This window comes from Synchiropus splendidus, chromosome 15, assembly GCF_027744825.2.
Source record: "Synchiropus splendidus isolate RoL2022-P1 chromosome 15, RoL_Sspl_1.0, whole genome shotgun sequence".
Taxonomy (NCBI): Eukaryota; Metazoa; Chordata; class Actinopteri; order Syngnathiformes; family Callionymidae; genus Synchiropus; species Synchiropus splendidus.
In genome coordinates this window covers 12,872,059-12,895,626 of record NC_071348.1, presented here as the reverse complement: position 1 = coordinate 12,895,626, position 23,568 = coordinate 12,872,059, and the positions used below count along the sequence as shown (strand labels likewise).

At 43.2% G+C, this 23,568-nt stretch overlaps 2 protein-coding genes across 2 annotated transcripts; one reads left to right on the top strand and one right to left on the bottom strand.

The window, feature by feature from the left end:
* Nucleotides 1-2,251: 2,251 nt before the first annotated feature.
* Nucleotides 2,252-14,357, top strand: mex3a (mex-3 RNA binding family member A). Its single transcript, XM_053887244.1, has 2 exons — nucleotides 2,252-2,720; nucleotides 6,638-14,357. Exons 1-2 carry the CDS (start codon nucleotides 2,315-2,317, stop codon nucleotides 7,804-7,806), a joined length of 1,575 nt encoding a protein of 524 aa, XP_053743219.1. The 5' UTR covers nucleotides 2,252-2,314; the 3' UTR covers nucleotides 7,807-14,357.
* A 425-nt stretch (nucleotides 14,358-14,782) lies between these two features.
* rab11al (RAB11a, member RAS oncogene family, like) lies at nucleotides 14,783-23,264 on the bottom strand. Its single transcript, XM_053887245.1, has 5 exons — nucleotides 22,971-23,264; nucleotides 20,134-20,329; nucleotides 19,121-19,314; nucleotides 18,825-18,905; nucleotides 14,783-16,389 (listed from the first exon to the last, which is right to left on the bottom strand). The coding sequence occupies exons 1-5, from the start codon at nucleotides 23,008-23,010 to the stop codon at nucleotides 16,250-16,252; spliced, it is 651 nt and encodes a 216-aa protein (XP_053743220.1). The 5' UTR covers nucleotides 23,011-23,264; the 3' UTR covers nucleotides 14,783-16,249.
* Nucleotides 23,265-23,568: the final 304 nt, after the last annotated feature.

Genomic DNA, 23,568 nt, shown 5'->3' with positions numbered 1-23,568 from the left:
TATTGGGTGGTAGAGGAAGGGGGGTTGTGGGTGTTTTAATCCTGGCTTCATAGCCAGACTCTCTAGTGGGTTCTCATCTGCGACTCGTCCTTGGGGAAGTAGCCCCCCTCCCCACACACACACACAGACTGGCACCCAGCATCCAGACATGTAAATACACCTGACTCAGGTTCTGATTTCTATTTTAAGGCACAGTGATGATATTTGTGCCTTTTTCCCCCCCTCAAGTGTTATTAAAAGGCAGAAGGCGTTCAAATAGAGATGCTAAAATATTCATACTGAACCTCTCATAAAAACACCGGAATATGAATGTGTTTGTTTTGGTTGTTAAGGAGACAACACATAACCGAGACATAAATTTCTGCTTGAAATACAATCAGTGCGACCTTGCTGGGATTTTTTTTTTTTCACTCATCTTTCATTAGGAGAATTTCAGCCATACATACGCAAAAGTAGGTTTTACTTGTCATTCCTTTAGCGACCTGCTATAAATACCGCAGTCACGTAATAACACCGGCGTAAGTGCAAATACACCAACAGGTTTGCCTCCAGTGAGTCACCTGTAATTGCATTTTTCAAATATAACCTAGCATGCATGCCTGCTAATGGCTCCTCAATTCAGCAGCGTTTTCATTTAAAACGAAAAGGCTTCTTTATTTAGAAGACATAACAGCAAGACATCTGTCATGACTATATTTCAGTGTCTCCCTATCTAAACGTAAGGGCAAAACAGAACACTGCGTTCATGTATTTTTGGAGGCATGAATTTGCTCAAGTTGTTATGTTGCTACCGTCAATGGACGTTGCTGTTTTATTGTCCAAAAAAATGTGTAATTATTGGGGGGGGTGGGAGAGAGAACAGTTGAGGAAACAACATTACAATTCCAAACTGTTAATATTTCTTTAGATCTTGAAAGGACGCAACTAAGCAGCAAGCTTTCTATCCACTGTGTCTGGCTTGTCCAGTTCCTGCTTTTCATTATTGGTTAGTGGAAGAATAACAACTTTGAGCTCCAAATAATCAGAGGAGACAGTTTAACCTTTCTCAAACCGGCCACATGTTTCTGGAGTCATTGCAAAAACCAGCTCACATGTTACATAAACAGACCTGATGTTAAGGATGCACAGTCAATGACTGGTGTCTTAAAGGGCTATCACACCATTCTAATAATAAAGGAACTTTTATTCTGTAGTCGCTGAATACAATGAATTCCACTTTATTTTGTGACTTAACACACTGGCCTGTTCAGTGACGTATCATGTGACTTTTGGGGAATGGGTGGAAACAAATGAGATGCCTCTAATATGTCTGACAAATCAAATAGTACTCTTTTTTGGACGATACAGTGGACGTGTCGGGTGGTCGTTGGTGTTGTTTAAACTGCAGTTGGGGTGTGAGGTTCTGCCAGGCGTGGTTTGTATCGAGCACATCGTGGCGAGTCTGTGCGCCAAAAGCAGCGCTTCTTTGTTCACCGGCGCTGCTGCTGCAAAACCCCCTTTTTTCTTTACAGGAAAAATGTGCGGGGGTCTTTTTTTTCCTGTTCACCCGCTGCATAGGGTCTGCGACGCCTGTCTGACAACTCCCTTTCTCCTCGTATACATCTCCCCTCCCCTCGCGACACCCTCTTTCTCCCTTCTATACATAACATCCTCATGCGGAGACAACAACGCGGTGACCTGCCGCAAAGCGCGGCTACAGGGAGGTGGGCGGACCCCTCCTCATTCACCCCCAACAGAACCGACTCAGTCCCGATCAAAGTGATCGGAAGAAGTCCGCTTTAAGTCTGCTTTAAATAAAGGCGGTGTTTTCCTCCATATGAAAGTTGACATCATCTTTTCTGGTCTCCATGTGCGCCCTCCGACTGTTTACATCCTGGTTCTTACATAAGTGGCGGGAGTGAAATTGCGGTTTTCAGGCCGCACCTTAACGTCGCGCTCACACGAACAACAAAGAGGGGACATACGGGGTAACGTGTGATTATTGTCTTTAGGTGAAGAGTTTGGAGATGGCAGAGAGGAGGAGGGCGGCTAGTGTCTCGGCGAGGAGGGCGCGGAGGAGACCAGACTGGGTGGAGCGTCGCTTCGTCCGGCCCCGTCAGCCGCGCAGACGGCCTTGTGTCCCGCTCGCCTGGAGCTCGCAGGGAGACTACTGTACTGGAAGTGTGCGGGTGGAGAGAGAGGGGGACGGTCCGTGGGAGGGACTAGCGCAGAGAAGGGGGGAGTTGGAAGGAGGAGGGGGAGAGGAGGAGGCGGCACGGTGCTGTTTCTCCAGTCTCTTTCCCCTGTCTTTGTCTCACACACTCTTTTGTTAGCCATGCCGAGCCTGCTGGTTCTAGCAGGGATCATGGAGAAAAATGGGGGCTACGGCGGGGATCTGGCCGGCTCCGGCTTCGGCAGCGAAGGTCTCCTGGTGCCGCCCGACGAGGAGGAGGACGACTCCCGTGCCCTCAGGGTCGCGTTGGGCCAGCTGTCTCTGCTGGGTCTGGGGGAAGGCGAGGACGGCGGCGGAGCCCCGAGCACTGGAGTACAGGACCGGAGCAACAACAACAACAACCACAGCAACAACGTCGGCGGGGACGCAGCCGTCCTGCAGGGCAAGAGCAAGTTGTGCTCGCTGTACGAGAGCTCCTCAAGTGAGACGAAGGGACGCGGCTGCAACATCACTGAATGCGTCCCGGTGCCCAGCTCCGAACATGTGGCCGAAATAGTGGGCAGACAAGGTAAAGCCTCCCTCTCCTGCTCGCAGATCAACTTCTCCCCTCGCCTGCTCCCTTTGTGTTTTTCTTCTCCAACTGTTACCTGGTGTTATTTGACAAAGAAAAGGGAGTGGTGTGTGTGTGTGTGCGTGCGTGTGTGTGCGCTCATGTTTTTTGGACTCCACGAGACATCCCACTTTTCCCTGCCTCAACTTCTCATCTCGCTATCATATTTAAACACACGGCTGGCTCTTTCTCGACATTTTGTTCGGCTAATCCACCACCAAACAAGCAGCCCAGAGTAAGTGAGAGCCCTCTTGGGCGAATAATTCCACATCCACGCCATCAATGTCAGACACAGTGGAGCAGGAGAGCACTTGCTTCCTTTGTCGTCTGAGACGCGCCAGACTGTTCGAAAGACACAACGTGCTGCTGCTGCTGCTTCAAGCAGCCGTGTTTTCAACGGGATCAGAGCTGAGCTATTTCATGTGAAGGTATTTTATGATACTGCAGCTTGTTTACCTTGTCCCACTGACACATTTGGACAAAAGGTCCAGCGCCGCCCCCCTCCTCTCACCCAAATCCTTCTTTCGTCTACTTTTTGATGTAACAAAGGCCGTGCATGACAGCAGCTGTCAAACAAAGGTGTGAAGAGTCCAGGGATGGAGGGCTGAGGAGCATGAAGGAGGGCAGTGTTGGCCACATGGGATGGTCTTTCAGGGTGACTCAGCGAGAAGTTCCACTGGAGCAGGTGTTGTGTTTTCACCTTCAACATATCTATTCATGTGCAGCAAAGAAGTGGCTGATAAAGTAGCTCCTCTTTTCTGCTTGTTGATGGTGGTGCTCATTGTTAGCCAAGTGAAAGGCGGGGGGGAAACAAAACAAGGATGAGGCAGACGGGCAGAAAAGCTGAATGGGACTCACGTCTTGGAGCCCCACTCCAGTGCACACGCTCAATACCACATGGTTGTCCGAGTGAGGCGAGGGAGGGACAGACTGAGTGCAGGGTGGGTCAGGTACCAGCGACAACAACAGCTCACTGATGCCTGCCTATCGTAGCTTTCAGTGCTCCTCTGTGCTGCTCAACTCTGAAGTGTAAATTTTGAATTTTAATGGGGCGACTGAAGACAGCCGAAGGGGGGGTCTCTGACGAGACAACGCTTTTGTCTTGACTGCGAAGAAGAAGTGCTGATTTGGGAGGATTTGAAGCGCTGGTTAGCTGGTACACACCCCCTTCCACTCAGCGATGGTGCACTACAGTCTGCTGCCTGGTGGAACTGGAAATCGCAGCATCCTGTTATGGCGATACGATGGCGTGCTGCTGTCTGGATCACAAGCGTTGATTCACCGGGACACTATTGTATCCTCCTCCAAGAGCTCTTCACGTCCGCCACGGTTTTGTTTTCTATCACAGAAAGACAGCTTTCACTGGGGACGTTTCTGGTTTTGTCTAATGAATACATCATTTTTTGGGGGGGGTGAAAGATCTCATTTCACTGAGTCGGATTTGGACTGGGCCGTCTTCGTTGATGTATGGAGGGGGCCACCATGTTGATGTGCTACCCCAAATATCATAAATGAATTCAACAAATATTGAATGAAAACATTCAACAACAAAAGCTATTAGAAATACATGTGACGTTACTATAAACTACAGAATGCATTTGATATTTAATTTTTATCATAAGGTAACTTTTGAATCATTTAAAATCACAACATCCACCAACAACACTATAATGTTCATTTACTTTGCATTTTCTTTTCTCTTCAGTGCCAAAATGTGAGTCAAATAATTGTAATATTTTAGGAAAAAAATACTCGTGCATTATGTATGGCAATCCCAAAGATTGTGTTTTAAGATGGAAATAGCAAACAATGGCTTCATGTGGATGCATGGTATGACTTGATACTGGAGGAAGAATGAAAACAGGGGTGCTACATGTGAAAAGATATATAATAAGAAATATAATGAAGTATAACATTTAAATGTTATGCAAAGAAAAGTAGTTGCCATACTACTGTATAGTATCACACCCATCACCTATTGATGGCTAAAACATATAAAGTAGCAATGAAATTCTGCAATTAAAAATATTTAGAATGATAGTAATTTTAGAAATGTGTGCATTTTTGCATTACTTGAAAATAGTCTTTGAAAGAATGACGAGTAATCACGAAAATTTGAGCGTCTGACAAGAAAAAACACAAGTCATTAGGTCACTAATCTGTGCAGTTCCATTATCTAACAGGGGGTTTTCAGAATTTTCTGTCTTGTTTCCTCCTCCCAAGACTCCTGGGAAGTAAGTGTTCCTGAGTTAAGTGGGCCTATTTTGCAGCATTAGGAAGACATCCATCGTAAACTGCCTAAAACCCTTTGATATTCCGTTTTTCAAAAGACGAGCCACAGTGCTGTGTGAGCGGCAGCACCTGGGCTCGGCCACTCAGGTCTAGAAAGCCTGTCAGCGTCTAGGAAAGTCACATTGGACTCGTCAATAACTGCCAGAGTCTTAACAAGGCAGCTGTTTTTTTATTGTAAAGCAAAACAGATCCGAGTTTATGCGTGCATGATGTCCCGGGAGGTACAGCAAACATGCTTTATTTTTGTGATTTATTGAAATAATCAGATCAAAACAAGAATAATAAAGCAGAACTAGGTTTGCTCAAGTTCAAGTAGAGGTCAGGAGGCGACTAAACTCCGCGATATGTTGGTTTTATAGCACATGAAGCGTGGAATTTTCTGGTTATGGAACTATTTAAGCGTGGAATTATCTGGTTATGGATCAATTTACACGTTATATTTTCTGTAGTTCTGGATTGAATTAAGGCCTGAACAGTCAAGGCAACAACGCAAACATCATATAAGAAATTGCAGGGTTCATAAGGAGACAGATGTTTATGTCCTCGCGAATCACTTTTCAGCGTGTAGTGCTGTAGCATTCTTCCCACTTTAGAGTCATTACAAGGCACTTTGAATACTCAACCTGGCTAAACTGTAGCCAAAACAAATCGACAACAAGCAAACTTTTGAACACACTCTTCTATGCTAAGAAGCAGTGTTCTAACTGTTTGTTTGTGTTGAAATGCTGCTGTACCTTTCGAATACATGCAGCTTTTTAGAACAAACTGCATCAGTTTCAGTCCCCGTTTTTGTGTTTTTAGCACAATTAAAACGAACATTTGAAAGGTAGAGCGTGTTCTCAAATGCTCCCACCCGGAACATCGGGTTCAGACTCCATAGACAGTGGCTGATGGTATGTAAATGAGTGGGAATACCAGATGAGCAGTAATGGCTGCTTTAAATAGTGAGGTCTCTAGTTATATGAACTGAAGTACAAGTAGTTAGGCTGAATCCTTGCGGGAATTCCTCTGCGTCTCTAGAATTTCTAGCTAACAATGAAGATACAATGAAGTAACAGGTCTGTTTTTCCCCCACCTATCGAGCTGTTGTCAGTCAGACAAGCAGTATTTTCTGTGTTTGTGGCGACTCAGAAATACCCATCTAGGATCATTGAACTCAATTAATGGAAGAATAAGTGGTTTGAAATGCATCAAATTGTTCAGTCACCGAATGAAGCAGCTCCAAAATCTTTATGGATTCATTGTGAGTAAAAAGTACAGCATCATTATGGAATATTGTGATAACCCAACAGGATCTGATGATATCGATGCTATTGTGTAGCCTTATCAGTTTCTGACAAAGACTTGTCATCGGTGCTATGCGGACGTGCAGTAAAGTTGTTCCAGTAGTTGACAGTGCAGTAGGGCTTGGGAATTTGTCATCGCTAAATGTACTTAAACAACTGTTGAAATGAAATCTTTCCGTGTTAAGATGGTATTGAAGAACATGTCACCCCAGAGTGAGCCTCATAAACCGAGGACCTTTCTAGACGTAAATAAACGCTCTTGTTTCGGGTCTATTTCATGGTGCATCTCCTTAACAGGTTGCAAGATCAAAGCCTTGAGGGCCAAGACCAACACCTACATCAAGACCCCCGTCCGAGGCGAGGAGCCGGTGTTCTTGATCACCGGCCGGAAGGAGGACGTCGCACTGGCTCGCCGTGAGATCATCTCTGCTGCAGAGCACTTCTCCATGCTCCGGGCTTCGCGCAACAAGCTGGGAGTGTCCTTCAGCGGCTCGCCGCCCACGCCCCTGCCGGGCCAGACCACCATTCAGGTGAGAGTGCCATACCGTGTGGTTGGGCTGGTGGTGGGGCCCAAAGGATCCACCATCAAGCGCATCCAGCAGCAAACCTGCACCTACATCGTCACCCCCAGTCGAGACCGAGACCCTGTCTTTGAAATCACCGGCTCGCCCAGCAATGCGGAGCGAGCCAGAGAGGAGATAGAAGCACATATCGCCTTCCGAACAGGAGGTCTCCACGACCACAATAACGAGAACGACTGCATGGGGCCTAACGGTGGAAGTAGCCCAGGGGGCAGCAGCAGCGGCGGCGGCCTGGAGAGCCGGCTCCAGCAGGTGTGGGGCTTGCAGGGGGGCCAGCGCAAGCCTCTCACTAGCAGCTATCGCCAGAACTTCTCAGATGCCATAGTGGGTGGAGGAGGAGGAGGAGGAGGAGGGGGAGGCAGCGAGGGAGGGGGGATGTACAACAAGAGCAACTTCTCCAGCTCTGGAGAAAAGCCCTGCTCTTATTTTGGATCCGAGGGCACCCAGAGCTGGGGTGACCCCGACTACCCCAAACAGGTGGCCTTCTACGCCCAGCAGCGTTCCAAGAGTTTTGGAGGTCTCCCTCTCCCCCTGACCAGACTCTCTCCGGGCTTATCTGATTCTTGCGGAGGAAGCACCAACAACTCTTCAGTCACCAGCATTGTGCCAGTCGCGGGCTCACCTCACGCCCAGGCCCGCCGTGCGCACAGCGAGCCCACCTCCGCCGGCGAGGGCTTCCCGGGCCGGCTGCCGGTGCCGGACTCGCCGCCGGCCACCGTGCGGGACTGCATGACCTGCTTCGAGAGCAAAGTGACGGCTGCCTTGGTGCCCTGTGGCCATAACCTCTTCTGCATGGAGTGTGCCATCCGAATCTGTGAGCTCAACCACCCAGAGTGCCCCGTGTGCCACACCCAGGTCACACAGGCCATCCGAATATTCTCTTAAGGAACCACATCAGTTTTTATCATCAGTTTTTGTCAGTGTTTGTTCAATGATTATTTACTGTTATTATAATTATTATTACAATACACGTTTTTGTTTTTTCAGAAAAAAAAATTAAAACGATCAAGCAGATATTTTAGAAGGCACTGCTTGCTTTACTAAAAAGTATAAGAAATATTTTTAAGTTTTTCTTTTATATATATCTATATATATATGCATATATATTTTCTAAAAGTTTTGTTTATAAGAGAAGTATAGTACTTTTCCGTTTTTTGACTGCTGCTGTTTTTCATGAATGAATCACAGCCAGGGCAGAGTTAGACAGTAATGTGAACATTTTATTATGGAAATTTTTTATTTTGCCATGAAGTGGGTTTATAGGGAAGGAACATGATTGTTGAAGTACCCGGACTGCACCTGACTAACCTGGAGGGTCGACAAAAAGATGAATATCCATTGCACCGCACCAAACAATCATCAAAAACGGGATTGTCAATCAGACGTTGTCATTTTGGATCTAAAGGTGAACCTTGTTCACGTGAACTGTGATTGTGAAGTAGATATTATAATATTGGTTCTAGGCTTGCAATCTATATTAGAAAACAAAGACAGCCATTTATTTTATTCTTTATATCTTTATATTCTTGTAATCCAGATGAATAAGAGGACATTGTTTATATATCGTAATTGGGCGTGTTTTATCAGCAGTGTCATTGATGGAAGACGCTGCTGCACACAGCTGCAGTTTCTTGAAAAGACTGAGCCCGGTCTTCGTGGCGCTCGCGGTCACCTGGTTATTCCACCCAGTTTGCTGCTTCACGACACGTGTCTCCGTAGTAGTTTCAAAGCCTCCTTAAACTGTGCTTTATTGTGTGGCCACTGTGCGAGGCGGGACAGAAACGCTTGGGTTGTAAACAAGGAGGAGAAACCAACTCCCCTGAATCAGCTGGAAAAAAAACAAAATTCCCAAATCCGTCTTCAGTACAAAGAGCGAGGCCTGCTGTTGTTTCTCTCATTAGCAAAGGGGGCCAGGTGTTTCATGACCCACCCTGGCTGTGACCCAGAGCTGGGGGTCTGCTCCAGCTCTCTTTTCGGCCCCTATTCTTCAGGAGTGCCTTTTATGCACCCCTACCCCTGCGTACAGTTGGATGGCAGGCCTCTCTGAGAGGGGCGTATTGTCTGAGTCTGGTGGTGGCGTGGGCTGCGGAGTGCTTGGACACGGCCTGGATCTGCTCTTTGATAATTAGGCAAATGGGCTGGTCCAGGTGCGGACCGTGTGGGGCTGCACGAGGGAAAAGACGGGGGTCCCGCAGCGAGCAGCTAACCGTCTCAGCTCACAGTTGCAGGCGAAGAGGGGGCTGAATGCAGCACGGCGAGCACAATCCCTCTATTTTCCACTCCATTTTGCCCCTGCTCTCCCCCTTTCTTTCTTTTGGGAAGCCTCCCTATCCTTACGTAGGAAGGCTGAGGGGGGATGTCCGAAAATCATGCAAAATTCTGAAAGATGAATTTGACTAAAATACGCCGCCAAAAACCAACCGACTTGTCCAGTCGCGTAAATCCTCTCCAAATTCACATCCAGACCGGTGGAAGTGACACTGTCTAAAAAGCCCCCACCTCTCGCTGGCTCACTACTGTACGGGACACTCTGCAGCTGCCCTTCACTATGGACACCATAGACAACCCCCCCCTCACCCTCCCACTCTATTGGAGCTCCCAAAATGAAATCTGACAATTGTAATTGACAGGAAAGCAGAGGAAACGCCCCATTTAACCAGCACTCATGCTGAATCAAATTACACACCCTCTGCGTCTGTCGAGGCCCCAGCCCGGGGATTTCAGAGGGCTCCAAGAGAACGGATGGGGATTAAAGCTGTTGAATGATAGAGGGGGGTGGGGACGGGGTAGGAGGGGTTCATTCTGTCTGGAGAAAGAGAGGCTTGCACTCCAGTAGAAAAGAAAATCACAAATTTCAATGATCCTGAAACAAGTTTTGAGTTCCTGTCATGATGGTCATGAGCAGCCTCTCGTCTTTGTATTGGAGACTGGGAAAAAAACGACTCAAGAACAAAAGCACTACCCCAAATTTCTAATACATACAAATAAAATTGAATACTCTTGCACAGTGATTTGTCCAGCAGTAACGCATCATTTTTTTAAAAGGAAGTTTTTTTTTTTTTTTACTTTTTTGCCTTAATTTAATGTTATATTTAATGCCACTTCTCTGGCAAACAAGGTAGCATTGTTGGCCTTTTGAATTGTACCAACCCCCTAAAATATCTACTTTTCAAGCCCTTCTTTTTTTTAAAGGAAAGAATGTGAAACTACTTGGGTGGGAAAAACAAGGGATTCAGGAAATTAGGCTCTTAAACACTTCAAAATGAAGAGTAAAGCACCTTATTGCAACCATGCCCCTTTGATAGAAACCAAACCGACCACTGATGGTGAAATTTCAAGTCATGCACATAAGGATTCCCTCTCATTTTTTGTTTTCATTTGCATTCTGGTGGTTGTTGTGATGATGGAAATAGTAATTTGGGAGACCTCTCGTCCTTTTTTAGTCATCGCTGGTGACCTGATGGGAGTTTTGCACTGGTCCAGTGAAGAGAGGAATATTGTTTAGATGCTGTATAAGTTATGAGTATTGTACTTTATGAGAAAGCACTCTGAGTATTTATGTAAATACGGTATGTGTATCAGTTTCGGGCATCCAGACAATAGCCTGCTCCTGTAGTGAGGTTTTCATTTTGAACTGCAGAGTTAATCTTTTATACGTCCCGCCAACCGCTAATAGTATATTAGATAGATCCATTTAAAATGTTATTTAAGCGAAGTATCTTTCATCCAAATATCTACATAGATAAATTTAACACTTCTATAAACTCTAATATCCTTTATAAAGTGTATAAACTCCGGAAATAAATCCGCCGCTGAACTGTATGTGCAACGACATGATGCCCCAAATGATGAAATCAGCGTATGTATCATAGAATGAGAAGCAATAATACAGGGACAGTAAACAGACTCCGTTCTGTAAAGAAGATTCTATTTAGAAGTCGACCTGGGTTATCAAGATGTTGCGAATTCTCAATTCTGCATAAAATAGATTACCGTCATTGTGGAAACACAGACGTAATGAATTAGTTCAGGATAAGTAATTGCTCTTGTTCATCAGGGTTTTAGTCATTTGCTTTTTTTTTGTGTGTGTGTTGTGTTCAATATCAATCAGTCGACGGGGTGTTTGGAGACAGACTGTTCTCGAGTCGCAGTAAAGTGATGAAACAGCATTTTATGTGACTTAGACGCTCCGTCCGTTTTTCTTTTCTTTTTTTATATAAAAGCAGCTGCTTGTGACTTTGCTCAGCGCAGAACAATGTTTTTGATCAGAGGTGCGTGCGAGAGCAGTGAGACGACATCGGCTAATGTACTGTAACTTGGCTCACATGAACAGCAATATAAGGGGGTGGCTTGTCGACTTTAACCCGATCTAGGTCAGACTGAAAAAAAAAAAGGCAGTGTGTGCTCTACTATTGTTTTATCATGCTTTGTTGAAGCTTCATTCCAAAGCATGTGTGTGGCACAAGTCAGCATTTAAAAGATTAAATTGTTTCAGTATAACACATCAGCGTGCTTAACCAACTCGAGGCCCGCAGGCTGGAATTGGCCGATGATGCAATCGAATGTGGCCCACAATAATAAAAGCACTGCTGCCGTTCACAGCAAACAGGTGCTCATACTAGAACTCACGTCAAGTTTGGGGAGTCGTCCGAAAAGGAAAACAGGAAGTGAGATTATTTCCTACACTCACTCAATGCTGCTGGGTTACTGGCGCCTACTCCGTGAAGGAAGTTACTGTCCCTGTGAGCAAAGTTTTCCTACTTCAGTTTTCTTGTTAGGATTAAATGAAAAAAAATATTGCTATATTTTTTCACACGTAACTGTGCTGCACCTTCTTTGAAATCTGAATTATTTAAAGAAAGGCAAAAGGTCAAATGTAGCCAAAGAGCAAAACAAAAAGAGCTTGCGTGTTAAAGCATTTACCGAGTCCGAGTAATTCTGAACCTTTTTTTTTTTTTTTTGTTACTCAAAATTCTCAGAGAGGACTCCCAATCGATATCTGTGAAACTAAAGGCATATCATGTTTCAGTGTTGTAAGATTAGTTTATTACTACAGAGGCGCCGGTAACAGACTCCCCAAAGAGAGCGTCTAAAGCACATCCTGGCACTTACACAGTCCACTGAACCGCTTGAGGCCCCAAATCTTGGGAGATGCGGGAAGTGATCTGTCGTAGATGAAGCCAGGTGGACCATTTTATAAAACAGTAGGGACAAAGCAACACTGTGGTTGTTCATTCGCGAACCATGTATCCTTCAGTTTATCTGCATGCTACTAAACTATAGCACAAAGCAAATGCATAGTTAAGATTTATCTAACAACAATTCATCCGCCTGACAAGTATAAGCAGCTTTAAGAAGTCGGTTTAGATATTCGCCGTGTAGTTTAACACTCATAAAAGTTTAATTGACGAATATACTACAGTGTAAGTTTCATTTTTCACCCAGAATGGATTTAAACAGAGCAAAAAAGGGGCAGGGTGACTCTCAGTGACATTTCTTCTTAGTATTATTTACAATATTGTATTAAGGTTTTTATGATAGTACTGGTAGAAACTGTTAATGTTTTTCTTCTCTTTATATGAAAACAACTTTATGCATTTATGTAGAATCCTTTTTTAAGGAGTGATAGGAAATCCTTATTTTAAATGGATGCACTTAAGCAATTGTACCAACTTGTCGAAATAACATTGAGCATTTTGAATGTAAAAAGAAAAAGACCACTCGACTTAATGCACTCCTTTGTCAATTTAAGCTTTAAGTTTTATTTTTTGAGAAGAATTTGCGACGCGTTTTCAACTATATTTCAGTTCTTCCACGTACGTACATTTATAGAAAGTTACTTAAAAAAATGAAAAAAAAAATATTACAGTTTCTCAAATCTATTTTGCTAACATGGGTTATTATTTCATAGAAAGCAGAGGGAAAAAAAAGTCAGTATCTGGATGTTATTTATGAAAAGTAAAAAAAAAAATGAAGCAACATATTTATGAGTAATCGAGACATTTTGTTTTTTAATTAACAAGAAGTTAATATATTTCTAAACAGTTGGTTTCTACAAATGAATGAAATGAGAAGTTTTATTTATGGAAGTTGCAGCTGTTTGGTTTCTCCAAGTGCTTAATGGTCAGTTAAGTTGACTTGGAAAACTGCGTAGCTGAAATTTTAACTTCGGGCATGCGCCTCCTCAACATCTGGGAGAGGGGATAATTACAGAATATAATATTTTTTAGAATTTGGAGATATTTTAGTCACAGAGCATCAATTGTGTGCCTCAATTCTATATATTTCTTTCCCTGCATCAGCATTCTTTCTGCAGTGCTGCTTGCTACAACTCCCTCCTTTACCACTTACCCCCCATGTTACTGACTGAAAGACATTACTCATTTCCTCTGTAATCTAAACATGCTTTTTACTTCGCAAATGTGACGACTGGATCAAAAGAGGCAGCTGTGGCGAACACTTTCATTCATTCTTCTCTTGGTTTGTGACTGTTGGCGACAGAGCAGGATCAGCTATAGAGTCTTAGCGGAGGACGACGGCGTAGTAATCTATGTAACTACAGTAGACACACATTTACACACAACAGAATCATTACTAGTTTGCATGTATGTTGTATGGTCACTTAGAAAGGAGAAGCGGCTCAGGTCATGTGACGCTGAGCGGCTTCTCCTCCTGTAGATAGTTGAAGCCTCTTTGGAAACGTGTGTCCATTTCAGCCCTACAATCAGAGTTGGACTTTTTACATACAGATAAACACCTCATTTGAATTAACTTGAATTTTCTAGCGATAACTTGACAAATAGCACATTTTTTTCTGCTGCATGTGACAGGACGGGGGCTGACATGGCACATGCCGATAAACTTTTCCAGAGGGGCCGATGCAGTCTGACAGTTTGTCTTTGGTAGCGTTTCCAATATTTCCAGCACAGTGAAGATGTTTCATACCGGTCTAATAGTGGTATTAGTGCATTAGTTTTTCGGGCCAGCATCACCTGGCATTAGTTTCTGGTTTCTCTGTGAACAGTGAAGAAGGGGTTTGCTGACCGTCACCTTTGATGGATGGGAAAACAACAACAATAATAATAATAATGAAAAAAAAAGTTTTTTGTTACAGTGTGCCATGCCTTGTAAGGCATGTAATATTGCAGGTTTATTTCTTATAGCACATGATTTTTTTGTGAAATACATTTTTTGAAGACATTTTTATGATTATTGTATCTGCGCCATGTTAGTTCTGGTTCTTTGTTATTTTTTCAAGATTCAAGATGTATTGTAAATGTTTCTAATAAAAGCGAAAAAATGAACTGATTTTGACAGAGTTTGTGCATTGTTTTTAAAAGAGGTCGAACAATACCATCCTACCATGATCATCTGAGGTCGGGTCGCAGGGTCTTCCCTAGACCAGAAGGGGGTCAGGAGTGCTTCTTTAAATCTGCTGCTCTACTCTGAGCTTCTCCCTGATGACCAAGCTTTTATTTCTACTCCAGACATCCTGCACAGAAAACTAGTTTTGTTAGCAAACTAGTTCGCTTGTCTGCATTATGAGCAGTCACAACTACAGACTGAAACATCTTCACCACATACCAATGACCATCTTGTGATTCTTATCAAATGTGACTTCAATGGACTAGAACACTGTCATCACCTGAAATTTCACCTCAAGAGAATTTGTCTTGTAGATATATTGTGGTTTGTGTTGGACCTAATCTCAGGGATGTTATCCGGGGTATATCAACTCATTCATGTGATCACAGTCACATGACCATGCAGATTTGAACCCCTGCATAGTGTTTACTGAGGCAATAATCCGCAGAGGATCTCACTTAACAGAAAGAATCTCAAGAGACGTGAGAAACAGACTATAACAAATGGAATTTATTTATACATATGCAGTCCAAATATACATATATATATTAGATTAAAAAGTTTGCAAATACAGACACCCACTACACCCATATTAAGACCTGTGACAGAAGTCGTCGCTGATTCAGAAGTGCGTCAGCATTTAAACGCCACCTGTGTGTGTGTGTATAACCTCAGATTATTTCCCTCCACTCCTCTTACTAACAGATGCTAATATCCCCAATCCTGGCTGCTGAATCCAACCCCCGCCCCATCCCAGCAAGTGGCAAGTGACAGCGAGGGCAGACCTGGAGATCCCAATAGGCAAAGTTCCAGTTACATACTGTGCGAAGAGAGACGGCGAGAAGGCAGTGGAGGATTTCACTTACAGTAAAATAAGCCATCTTGGGTGCATCAGAGACCACAGGAGCAGGGAAGGGCTGAGTGCCTTCACTAGCTCATCCCTTGAAATATTATCCATCTATCCCTGCTAGCAGCAGCAGCAGCAGCAGCACAGGACTGTCGGTGCATTAAACCACTTCTTTTCTCCCACTACAGCCAAAAATGTGAGCGGTAGGGGTGAAGCAGTCATCTGCAGAGCCAGTATGATGTGAGGCAGTTAACCCATCTACCAGTGATGCAGTGATTTCAGTTAACACTGCAATCCTGCAAGAGCATGATTCATTTGTGGACGACAAAGTGTGTGGTGAGCAGGAAAGCCTACCCCCCCCCCCAAAAAAAAAGAGATCAAATATATTCGTGTCACTTTTCCAGAGGGATGTAGTTGCTTTGAGCAGCTCCCACAAAAATTCCACTACGTGCTTTTAGGAGATGACTCAAATCCTCCATGACTGAGTGGTAGTTACCCCTATAAATAAGTCGGCGTATGATCAGAGATTCTGGGTACACACAAAACAAAATCATCAAAAAGCAGTGGCTTTCCCGCTAATAAGAATTCTAAATCAACCAGTGTTCAAACCCATTAACAATATAGTGTTCAATAAATACAGCAAAGGACATGGTTTGCCCATGTAGAATCCTGAAGAAAGGATAGAAATGACGGTGGTGACAGAGGGGACACTGTTCAGTCTTTGGGCTGTGGGCTTTTATTGCTCAATAACTGATCATGTGGAACTGAGGGGAAGCATTTACTAGCCTGTAAAAATGGAGGACAGTGTGCAGAGACAGAGATGGGATACAAAAGTGACCTTAAATAGTTTTCATTATACTGTGACTGGGCTCTGATCATGAACCACCGTTAGAGGCTGATATTAAAAAAGCAATGAAAAAAAGCTAATGGAAAGGGAAAAGTGCATTCGCCTGATTGATTTCAACTGTTAACACAACCGTTTTCCAAAACCCTTTGGACTTTCTTAACTAGACGATGGAAACTTGTGTCCTTGTGTGAAACGGCTACCTGCCTCTTTAACTCTTCTGTCAACCTGCCTGTCTCACTGACTGCACGGCTGGGATCAGCGCAGGGGTCTTAGTTGCTCTGGCAGCACACTCCCTTGTTGCTTGAGTTTTGGGTGGGCTCCACCGTGATGGGCACTACATTGGAAGCCGGCGAGAAGTCGGAGTCGCTCCGTCCTGACATCTGCCTCTGTGACACGATGCGGTAGATGGCTGCAACGAGAGGAAGAGGCAAAGTGTAAATGCCTGAAGGCTCAGGCAACAGAGGGACATATTGTGATAAAGACAGACAACGTGGCAACACTGAACAACAACTGCTCTCCGGGCTGCGGCCAAGATTCCTTCCATCCTGGCATCGTTCTGTTATGTGGCAGTCGCTCTTTAGACATCTAAAATACTGACACAGCATTTTCAACATTGAGTTAGTGACCATACACACTTCATTTTAATAAAATTAAGACAGAAATAAAGACACATGCTGAAGTCTAGTTGCAGTCAAATAAGGGTTTCATAATTTGCGACAACAAACCTCATTATTTTCTCGTATGTTTTAAGTCAAATTAATGCTGCGTGTTGACACATTGCTGTAGCATTAAAGGAACCAAAAGCAAAATTAAAGAGGGGTGGTGACTCACTTAAAGTGGCGAGGGTTTCATACTGGCATCTCTTACCACATCCATTAACCCTTTAACTGCCAGCACCACCAGATGGTTCCACTGGTTTTCAGTTTGAACTCCTGGTGAGGTCACTAGGTCAGAACTGTTCTGTCAGAGCCATCGCCACCACGTGGTTGATGTGTACCTATGTATCTATGTATTTAAGAAACTCTCGTAACACTTTATGCTCAGGTCTCATCAACACATTATTAGTACATTTATAAGACATCATAAAGCATTTGTAAGGCTCCTTGTAAGAGTTATGTTATAAATATTCATAACAACGTACGATAACGTATTTCTTAAGTGAAATATAGGTTAGGCTTTCTTGAGTCTTTATAACTCGACTAACTTAAGCCAACTTATAACACTTTAGAAACCTTGTCTCAAGTTATCATGCAATGTCTGTCATGCTTGAGAAAGCCTTATAAATACACAATGGTGTGTTATGAATGCACTAAAAATGCATTATAAATGAGTGCTAAGTAAAGTGCTACTGAAAATCTCAATTTATTTAAAAAAAAAATGAAGATCGTTGTTTTAAATAATGAAGAAAATAATAAATAACATCAAAATATGATGCTCTCAGACATTTCCGTTTGTATATTCACTTCAGTTTTTAATTCAGCTTCCTGATTTTTAACAAGTGAGAAAAACTAGATAAGGCCTTTCCACTGTTGCATTACGTCTGGAATAAATACATTACTTACATGCAGTGAGTACATACTAACTACTAAAAACATCTGTCTTTCATTACTTTCATGTAACTTCCAAATTTTTACATTAGTGGACTATTCAGCTGCTTGTTCAGCTTTCTTCCTAAATTATTTCTTGACTTCTTATGTAGAACATGTCATTTTTTGTTAATACGTTTATTTAACTCAGTCCAGTTAGACCTTCAGTTAAATTTCACAGTTTCAAATTCAACCAGCGGAATGGTTAGCCAGCTGACACTGACGTCTAACCCAGGCTTCCACCTATTCCAAGGAGCAGATGGGGAAGTCAAAAAAATATTGATACATTTGAATGTTTCAATATTTTCTGCAACCGTAGTTTCAAGGCCAAACTAGAGTGAGCAGATCTCTGCTGCAAAGCCATTGCTGACCTTAAGGAACCACCACGGCTTTCGCAACATGATTCATATCAGGATTCTCACTGTGACGACCAGGTTCGGTCATCTCAAGCAGAACACAGTCCTAGTCAGCATCTGCTGTTGTGTCTGTGAGTACAGCAAAGGAATCGCGATGACACTTGGACCGACGATTATTTTCCGCTCATGTGTCCATGAAGCATCTTCTCCGCTCTGCTGAGTTGCAAGATCAGTCTTTGCTGGCCCACTAATGCGCCGCACTCTTCTCCTCCCTTAATGAGCCAATTAGCAACTATAACTCAACAGCACTCACTTGGTTTTTAAGAATTCAAATTCCTAATGAAGCTGTGGTTCAGGCGTAATCTCTGAAATGTTGTCTAAAAACGGAATAAAAACCGCTGGCGTCAGGGATCTTACAGCCTGCTATCCTCTCAAAAGTAACAACTGAGTCCCTCCCACCTCTGTTTCTTTTTAGGCCCTGCAGCGTATGAAACGCACCTATGTGGCTTCTAGGCACCAAGTAAAGAAGACTTACTTATTTAAATCTAAGTCAAACGTGTGGAAAGTTTATTTATTAAACAGACACATGAATCTGGTTCAGTAGGTCAAAGAAGATTTGGGGGCAGAGACCAGCTCTTTGAGGTTTTGCTGATGGCTTGCTGACTTCATGGCAGCTCTGTTTGGCTGAGCACACTTTCCGCGAGCCAATTTCACATATTTTTAACATTATAAATGTTTTCCTGCCTCCGAGAGCACGTCAGTTCAACACATCAGGCATATGATGAGTTTTGCTGCCATCTAGCGACAGATCGTGGTAAGTGTATGACTTATTGAAGGCATTTATGAGATACGAAAACTAAGTAATTGATCAAAATATATACTTTAAATGAAACGAAAATCACCTGTGAGAATGGTTTGGAAAGCCAGCTCAACATTGGATGAATCTAATGCTGATGTTTCCAGGAAAGAAAGTCCATGTTTTTCTGCAAAAGAAAACCACAAACACTAAAATCAGACACAGATGAGACAATTATTTTTTTCCCAGCAGTGCCATTGATGAACACTGTTCAACCAACAGACGCTTATCGCGTGCGCATTATGATTCAAAAACTTCACAGCAGTAATTTCTATCATTACTATTCAAAGCCAGAGTGAGTTTAATTAGAAGAGTTCTTATCAATTTAATTTATCTTGTAACCTGCAAAAGCCTTGGCCTCATCTGTCGGTACGGCCCTGAGGTGGCGCAGATCACTTTTGTTTCCAACCAGCATGATGACAATGTTGCTGTCTGCATGGTCCTGCAGCTCCTTCAGCCAGCGTTCTGCGTTTTCGTACGTCAGGTGCTTGGCGATGTCATAAACTAGGAGGGCGCCCACTGCTCCGCGATAATACCTGAGTGACAGGACACATTCAAATTCAAAACAGTTCCTCTTCCCATGGCATGATACCAGAGTGAGAGAAAATAAACCAGAAATTATGTTACCTAAACTCAGGACTTACATTTGCAAACTAAGAGATGACGGTGAAACAAGTCTGCTGCATTTATGACTTTAGACTGAGGATTTTATTATGTTATCATTTCCCATCTCATATGAAAGGAATGAGCCACCGACAGCTGAACTTTGATTCAGAAATGTTTTCAGCTGCAACATGGAAAGTTCAAGTAATATTTCTGGAAGACTAACAAACAATATCAAAAGCTCAAGACAATAAAATTGCTTGGTGCACTGACACTAAAGTGTGTGGAATCTGCACTTTTCCACACATAATTTTTATGTTCATTTCAGCGGATTGGATGCACACTAAGTTGTTGACTTCAAGAGTCAATAAATAACATACGCTGCTGCAGCACAGCAAAGTGGGAACATCCACTCTTAACTTACGGCTGGAGAGTGTTAAAATGCAGATCTGAAGCTGGCTGAAGCTAGATGCTGGTCACTTCTCTCTCTGGCTCCACCATTTATCATCATTCCAAATGTATTTCCATCGTCCTGTTAAATTAATTGAAGCCGATAAATTCTGATGGTGAAGTCAAGTGCTGTCAGAATAACTTGAATAGTTTCACTGGAGCCCAAATTGAGTCAGCTCCATTGGTTCACTCTTTATTTGCTAAATTTTGAGAGAGTTTGACTTTACTTTTATTTACAGGTCTCCTCAATGCTGTGTGAGTCTGCTTAAACGCATAAGTCGACATAAGTCGTTCACACTCACGCAGAAGTGATAGCGCGATATCGCTCCTGTCCAGCTGTATCCCAGATCTGAGCTTTGATGGTCTTCCCTTCCACCTGGATGCTGCGCGTGGCGAACTCCACCCCGATGGTGCTCTTGCTCTCGAGGTTGAACTCATTCCTCGTGAAGCGAGACAGCAGGTTGCTCTTTCCTACGCCAGAATCTCCGATCAACACCACTAAAGGAAGAGAAAATTAAAAACTTAGAAGAGGGAGCTGAAATAATGTCGGGAAATTACACAATTATCTCGAAGGCAGAATAGATTGCATCTTACATTTTATGATTTGATCACGCACATGTGCCAATTCATGCCAGAGAGGAGCAGAAACTCAGGGGAATCCCACTAAGTACACAGAAAATTGCAACCATCTGCTCTTTCCTGGAATAAGTGCAGATTGCATGTATGATACTGAGGTACAGCAGTGATCTGGTTAACTGCATATTTTCACCTGACAAACATTCTCCAGTCATGACTGCACTGAGGGTCATACATCTGATAAGGAAGAGAGCAAGGAAGAGTCTACTGCACTGAAGTGAACAGAAATGATGCCATTTACAAAGTAAGCAACAGTTACTTCAAAGTAAAATTATATTATATTTATAGCACAGTAATAGATCGCGACAATAAAAACATGGGTTTAAATTCTACAACGACTCCTCAAGTGGACCTTTTCAAACGATGAGACGCTATTCTTCGTCTTAACAGTGAGTCAGAAAGCAACTTCCATTATTGTTGGATGAGTCAGTCTGTCACCACCAGCCCACTCTTAGGAAATAGGAAGAAGTTAAGGAATGTTGAAACTGCATTAACAAACCACCACTGTGTCTACAGAAGCATTTCAGAAATGCCAGTTACACAGGAGATAATTCCGCGCATGCAGTTTTGAAATGGAACCAAATATACAAGCGTTTTCCCTTAAATTTCAATTTCAAGATCAAACAGATCAGGAACACTTCATTCAATGAGGAAGCAAATCTTGTAATCCAAGTAGGTTTACACAGTAATAGCAATCAGAATGCACACGATGAGCCCGCTCATGCTGCTCCTCATGCTTGTTGAGGAATGTGCACACTGCAATTTTCTGTGAGTTATCAGTGTTTTCCACTCCTCTTTTTATTCTGCGACACTGTCGAAGAGACAGATAAAGTTACATCAACAGATTGAACCCAATTTTCGCCAACATGGGGTGTCCTTTGTGAATTGACGATTATGGCATCAAAACAAACACCTGTCTTCCTCCAGGGAGTCATTAATGCAGCAACACTGCCATATGATGGTGCACACCGTCCACATGCATCACAACTAAACTCAAAACTGTTGTCAGTATCTCACCATTACAGTATTTTTAACGCCATCTCCTTACTAACATGTCTGGATTTAAACTCCATTACAGCTCCATTGTGGCGCACAGATCATAACCTTGCACTTATCCTACACACCAGTAAAGAATGTGACGTTTGGTCCAGGACAAAAAGCGCCAGGGTGGAGGAGAAAAATCATTATGCAACCAGGGTTTGCTGCCCTCACAGAGGTAAGTTCACACCCTTTCACTTCACCATTGTTGGGTTTGCATGCTCAATGGCATCATTCCTGCCTGCACCCACTTAAAATGCCGAGCCCATTCAAATGTATTCAATGAAAATAAAACGTTAATTAAGCAAACAAACATAATAAAAATGATGAGGGAGTAATTGCCGTTGACTAAGTTTGTGTGTTTTTGAAAAAGGGATCTCTTCTATAGAGAGTAAAAATACTTTTTCATGTTCTACAGGGTGTCCCTGCTGCCGTAGGACTTGTTTCCTTGGAAGGGAAGATTAGCTGATATCTAAATACAGAGTTCATATGCAGTTACGGCGCTCAGGGGCCATGTTTATTACTTTACTAACGGTAGCCTCACGAAATATCCATGTTCACAGTGGAAAAGATTCATGCAGTTGACTCAGTCTACCAGAACTGACTCATTGTGACTGATAGGGAGGAACAAAGAGACACAAAGGAACAAAAGAGAGCCGTAATAATCATGCCGTCTAATAGTCTCAGCAGAGGCCTGAATGGCAGCTCATTCTTTATCAGTGTCCATGTCTGACATGATTTAGACAAATTTGTGATTTGCGACCATCTAATTCCATTTAAATGGGAGGGAGAGAAACCCACCATGCAAGTTGATCTGGGTCGAAGCTCTTTTGTGGCCACATTGACAACACAGACACACACATACTAACTGCAGGTATTTCCAGTTTGACAACACATGCTTGTTTAGGATTCTATATTTGAACAGACGGAACATTTTTATTTCCCCCCATTCACACAAGATGTGAGGAGACAACGTTTCAGTATAATATTAAACACAGCCTGAAGATTTACGTCAACTTTACACAATAATAGCAGTTAAAATAGGAATGCTGATCATTCCACAGCTCAACGTTTAATATACTGATCATGACTTACATGTCAAGCATGTATTATTAGTGACATACGTTGTGGGAGTATATGTTATCCAAACTTTAAGTCCTTTCTTGACCACAATGGCATCCACTGATGATTACGTCATCGGCTTCTAAGATGATGACTGTACAGCAGATGCTACTTGCTAATGTCGCAATCTTGTTGTCGAACGACTTGCAGAGCTAAAACGCCACGTCTCCAGTCGTGTCCCATGACAAAGACACACAGTTCGAGCTCGGCAGGTGTCCATGACTGTTACAAGTGTTCCTGTTGTCAACCCTCCCGACTACCTGGCATCAAATGACGCTGGGTCACAGGTGAAGCGATGTCGAGCGAAGTTATCAAGGGCTAAACAACTGAAACACTTACTCACCTTTGAAGAGATAATCATATTCGTCTTCTCTGTTGCTCATAGTTACTCTTTGTTTTTGTTAGTCGCGTCACTCGAAGTGGAAACAAACTTCAGCTCGTTGAAGGCGGACGAAGTACAGTCAGGAAATATCTCAATGCGCACCGGGAATAACTCTCGAGCAACGCTAGTCGGTTTGAGCGCAAAGTAGGACCGAACTCCAAAGATAAATAAAAGCCTACACGTACAAAAGTTTTCCTCGCACTTCCTCAGCCTCTATTTCACACTTGCCATAGCCGAGGCAGCGACGAGACGGCAATACACAAGCCCCGCCTCTCTCTACATCCCATTGTTCGACACCTGTCACGAGGGATCACCTGATTGGCCAGCCAGCTGCCCATCATCACACGACAAACGTTCGTTAATATTTGATGACGTCACCTGCACGCCACTCAACAGGTAGTGTGAGGCATCAGCGGATGTGAACGTTGCCGTGCGGCTGAAGCAGGAAGGTGAAACGATTATGCGGCACTAAAGAGGAGTGTCACAATAATAACATATTTAAAATTAAAATGCGAAGAAAGTATTGATAGTCGTCTGCTGTGGTAACAAGCAAAAGTTT

Excerpts from the sequence above, each read along its gene's own strand:
- mex3a (XM_053887244.1), top strand. The coding sequence starts at position 2,315 with ATGCCGAGCCTGCTGGTTCTAGCAGGGATCATGGAGAAAAATGGGGGC. Across the intron at positions 2,721-6,637 it reads CGAAATAGTGGGCAGACAAG|GTTGCAAGATCAAAGCCTTG; the intron begins GTAAAGCCTCCC and ends TCTCCTTAACAG.
- rab11al (XM_053887245.1), bottom strand. The coding sequence starts at position 23,010 with ATGAGCAACAGAGAAGACGAATATGATTATCTCTTCAAAG. Across the intron at positions 18,906-19,120 it reads TGAGGCCAAGGCTTTTGCAG|AAAAACATGGACTTTCTTTC; the intron begins GTTACAAGATAA and ends TTTCTTTTGCAG. Across the intron at positions 16,390-18,824 it reads TTTCCAAACCATTCTCACAG|CCATCTACCGCATCGTGTCA; the intron begins GTGATTTTCGTT and ends CTCTCGTTGCAG.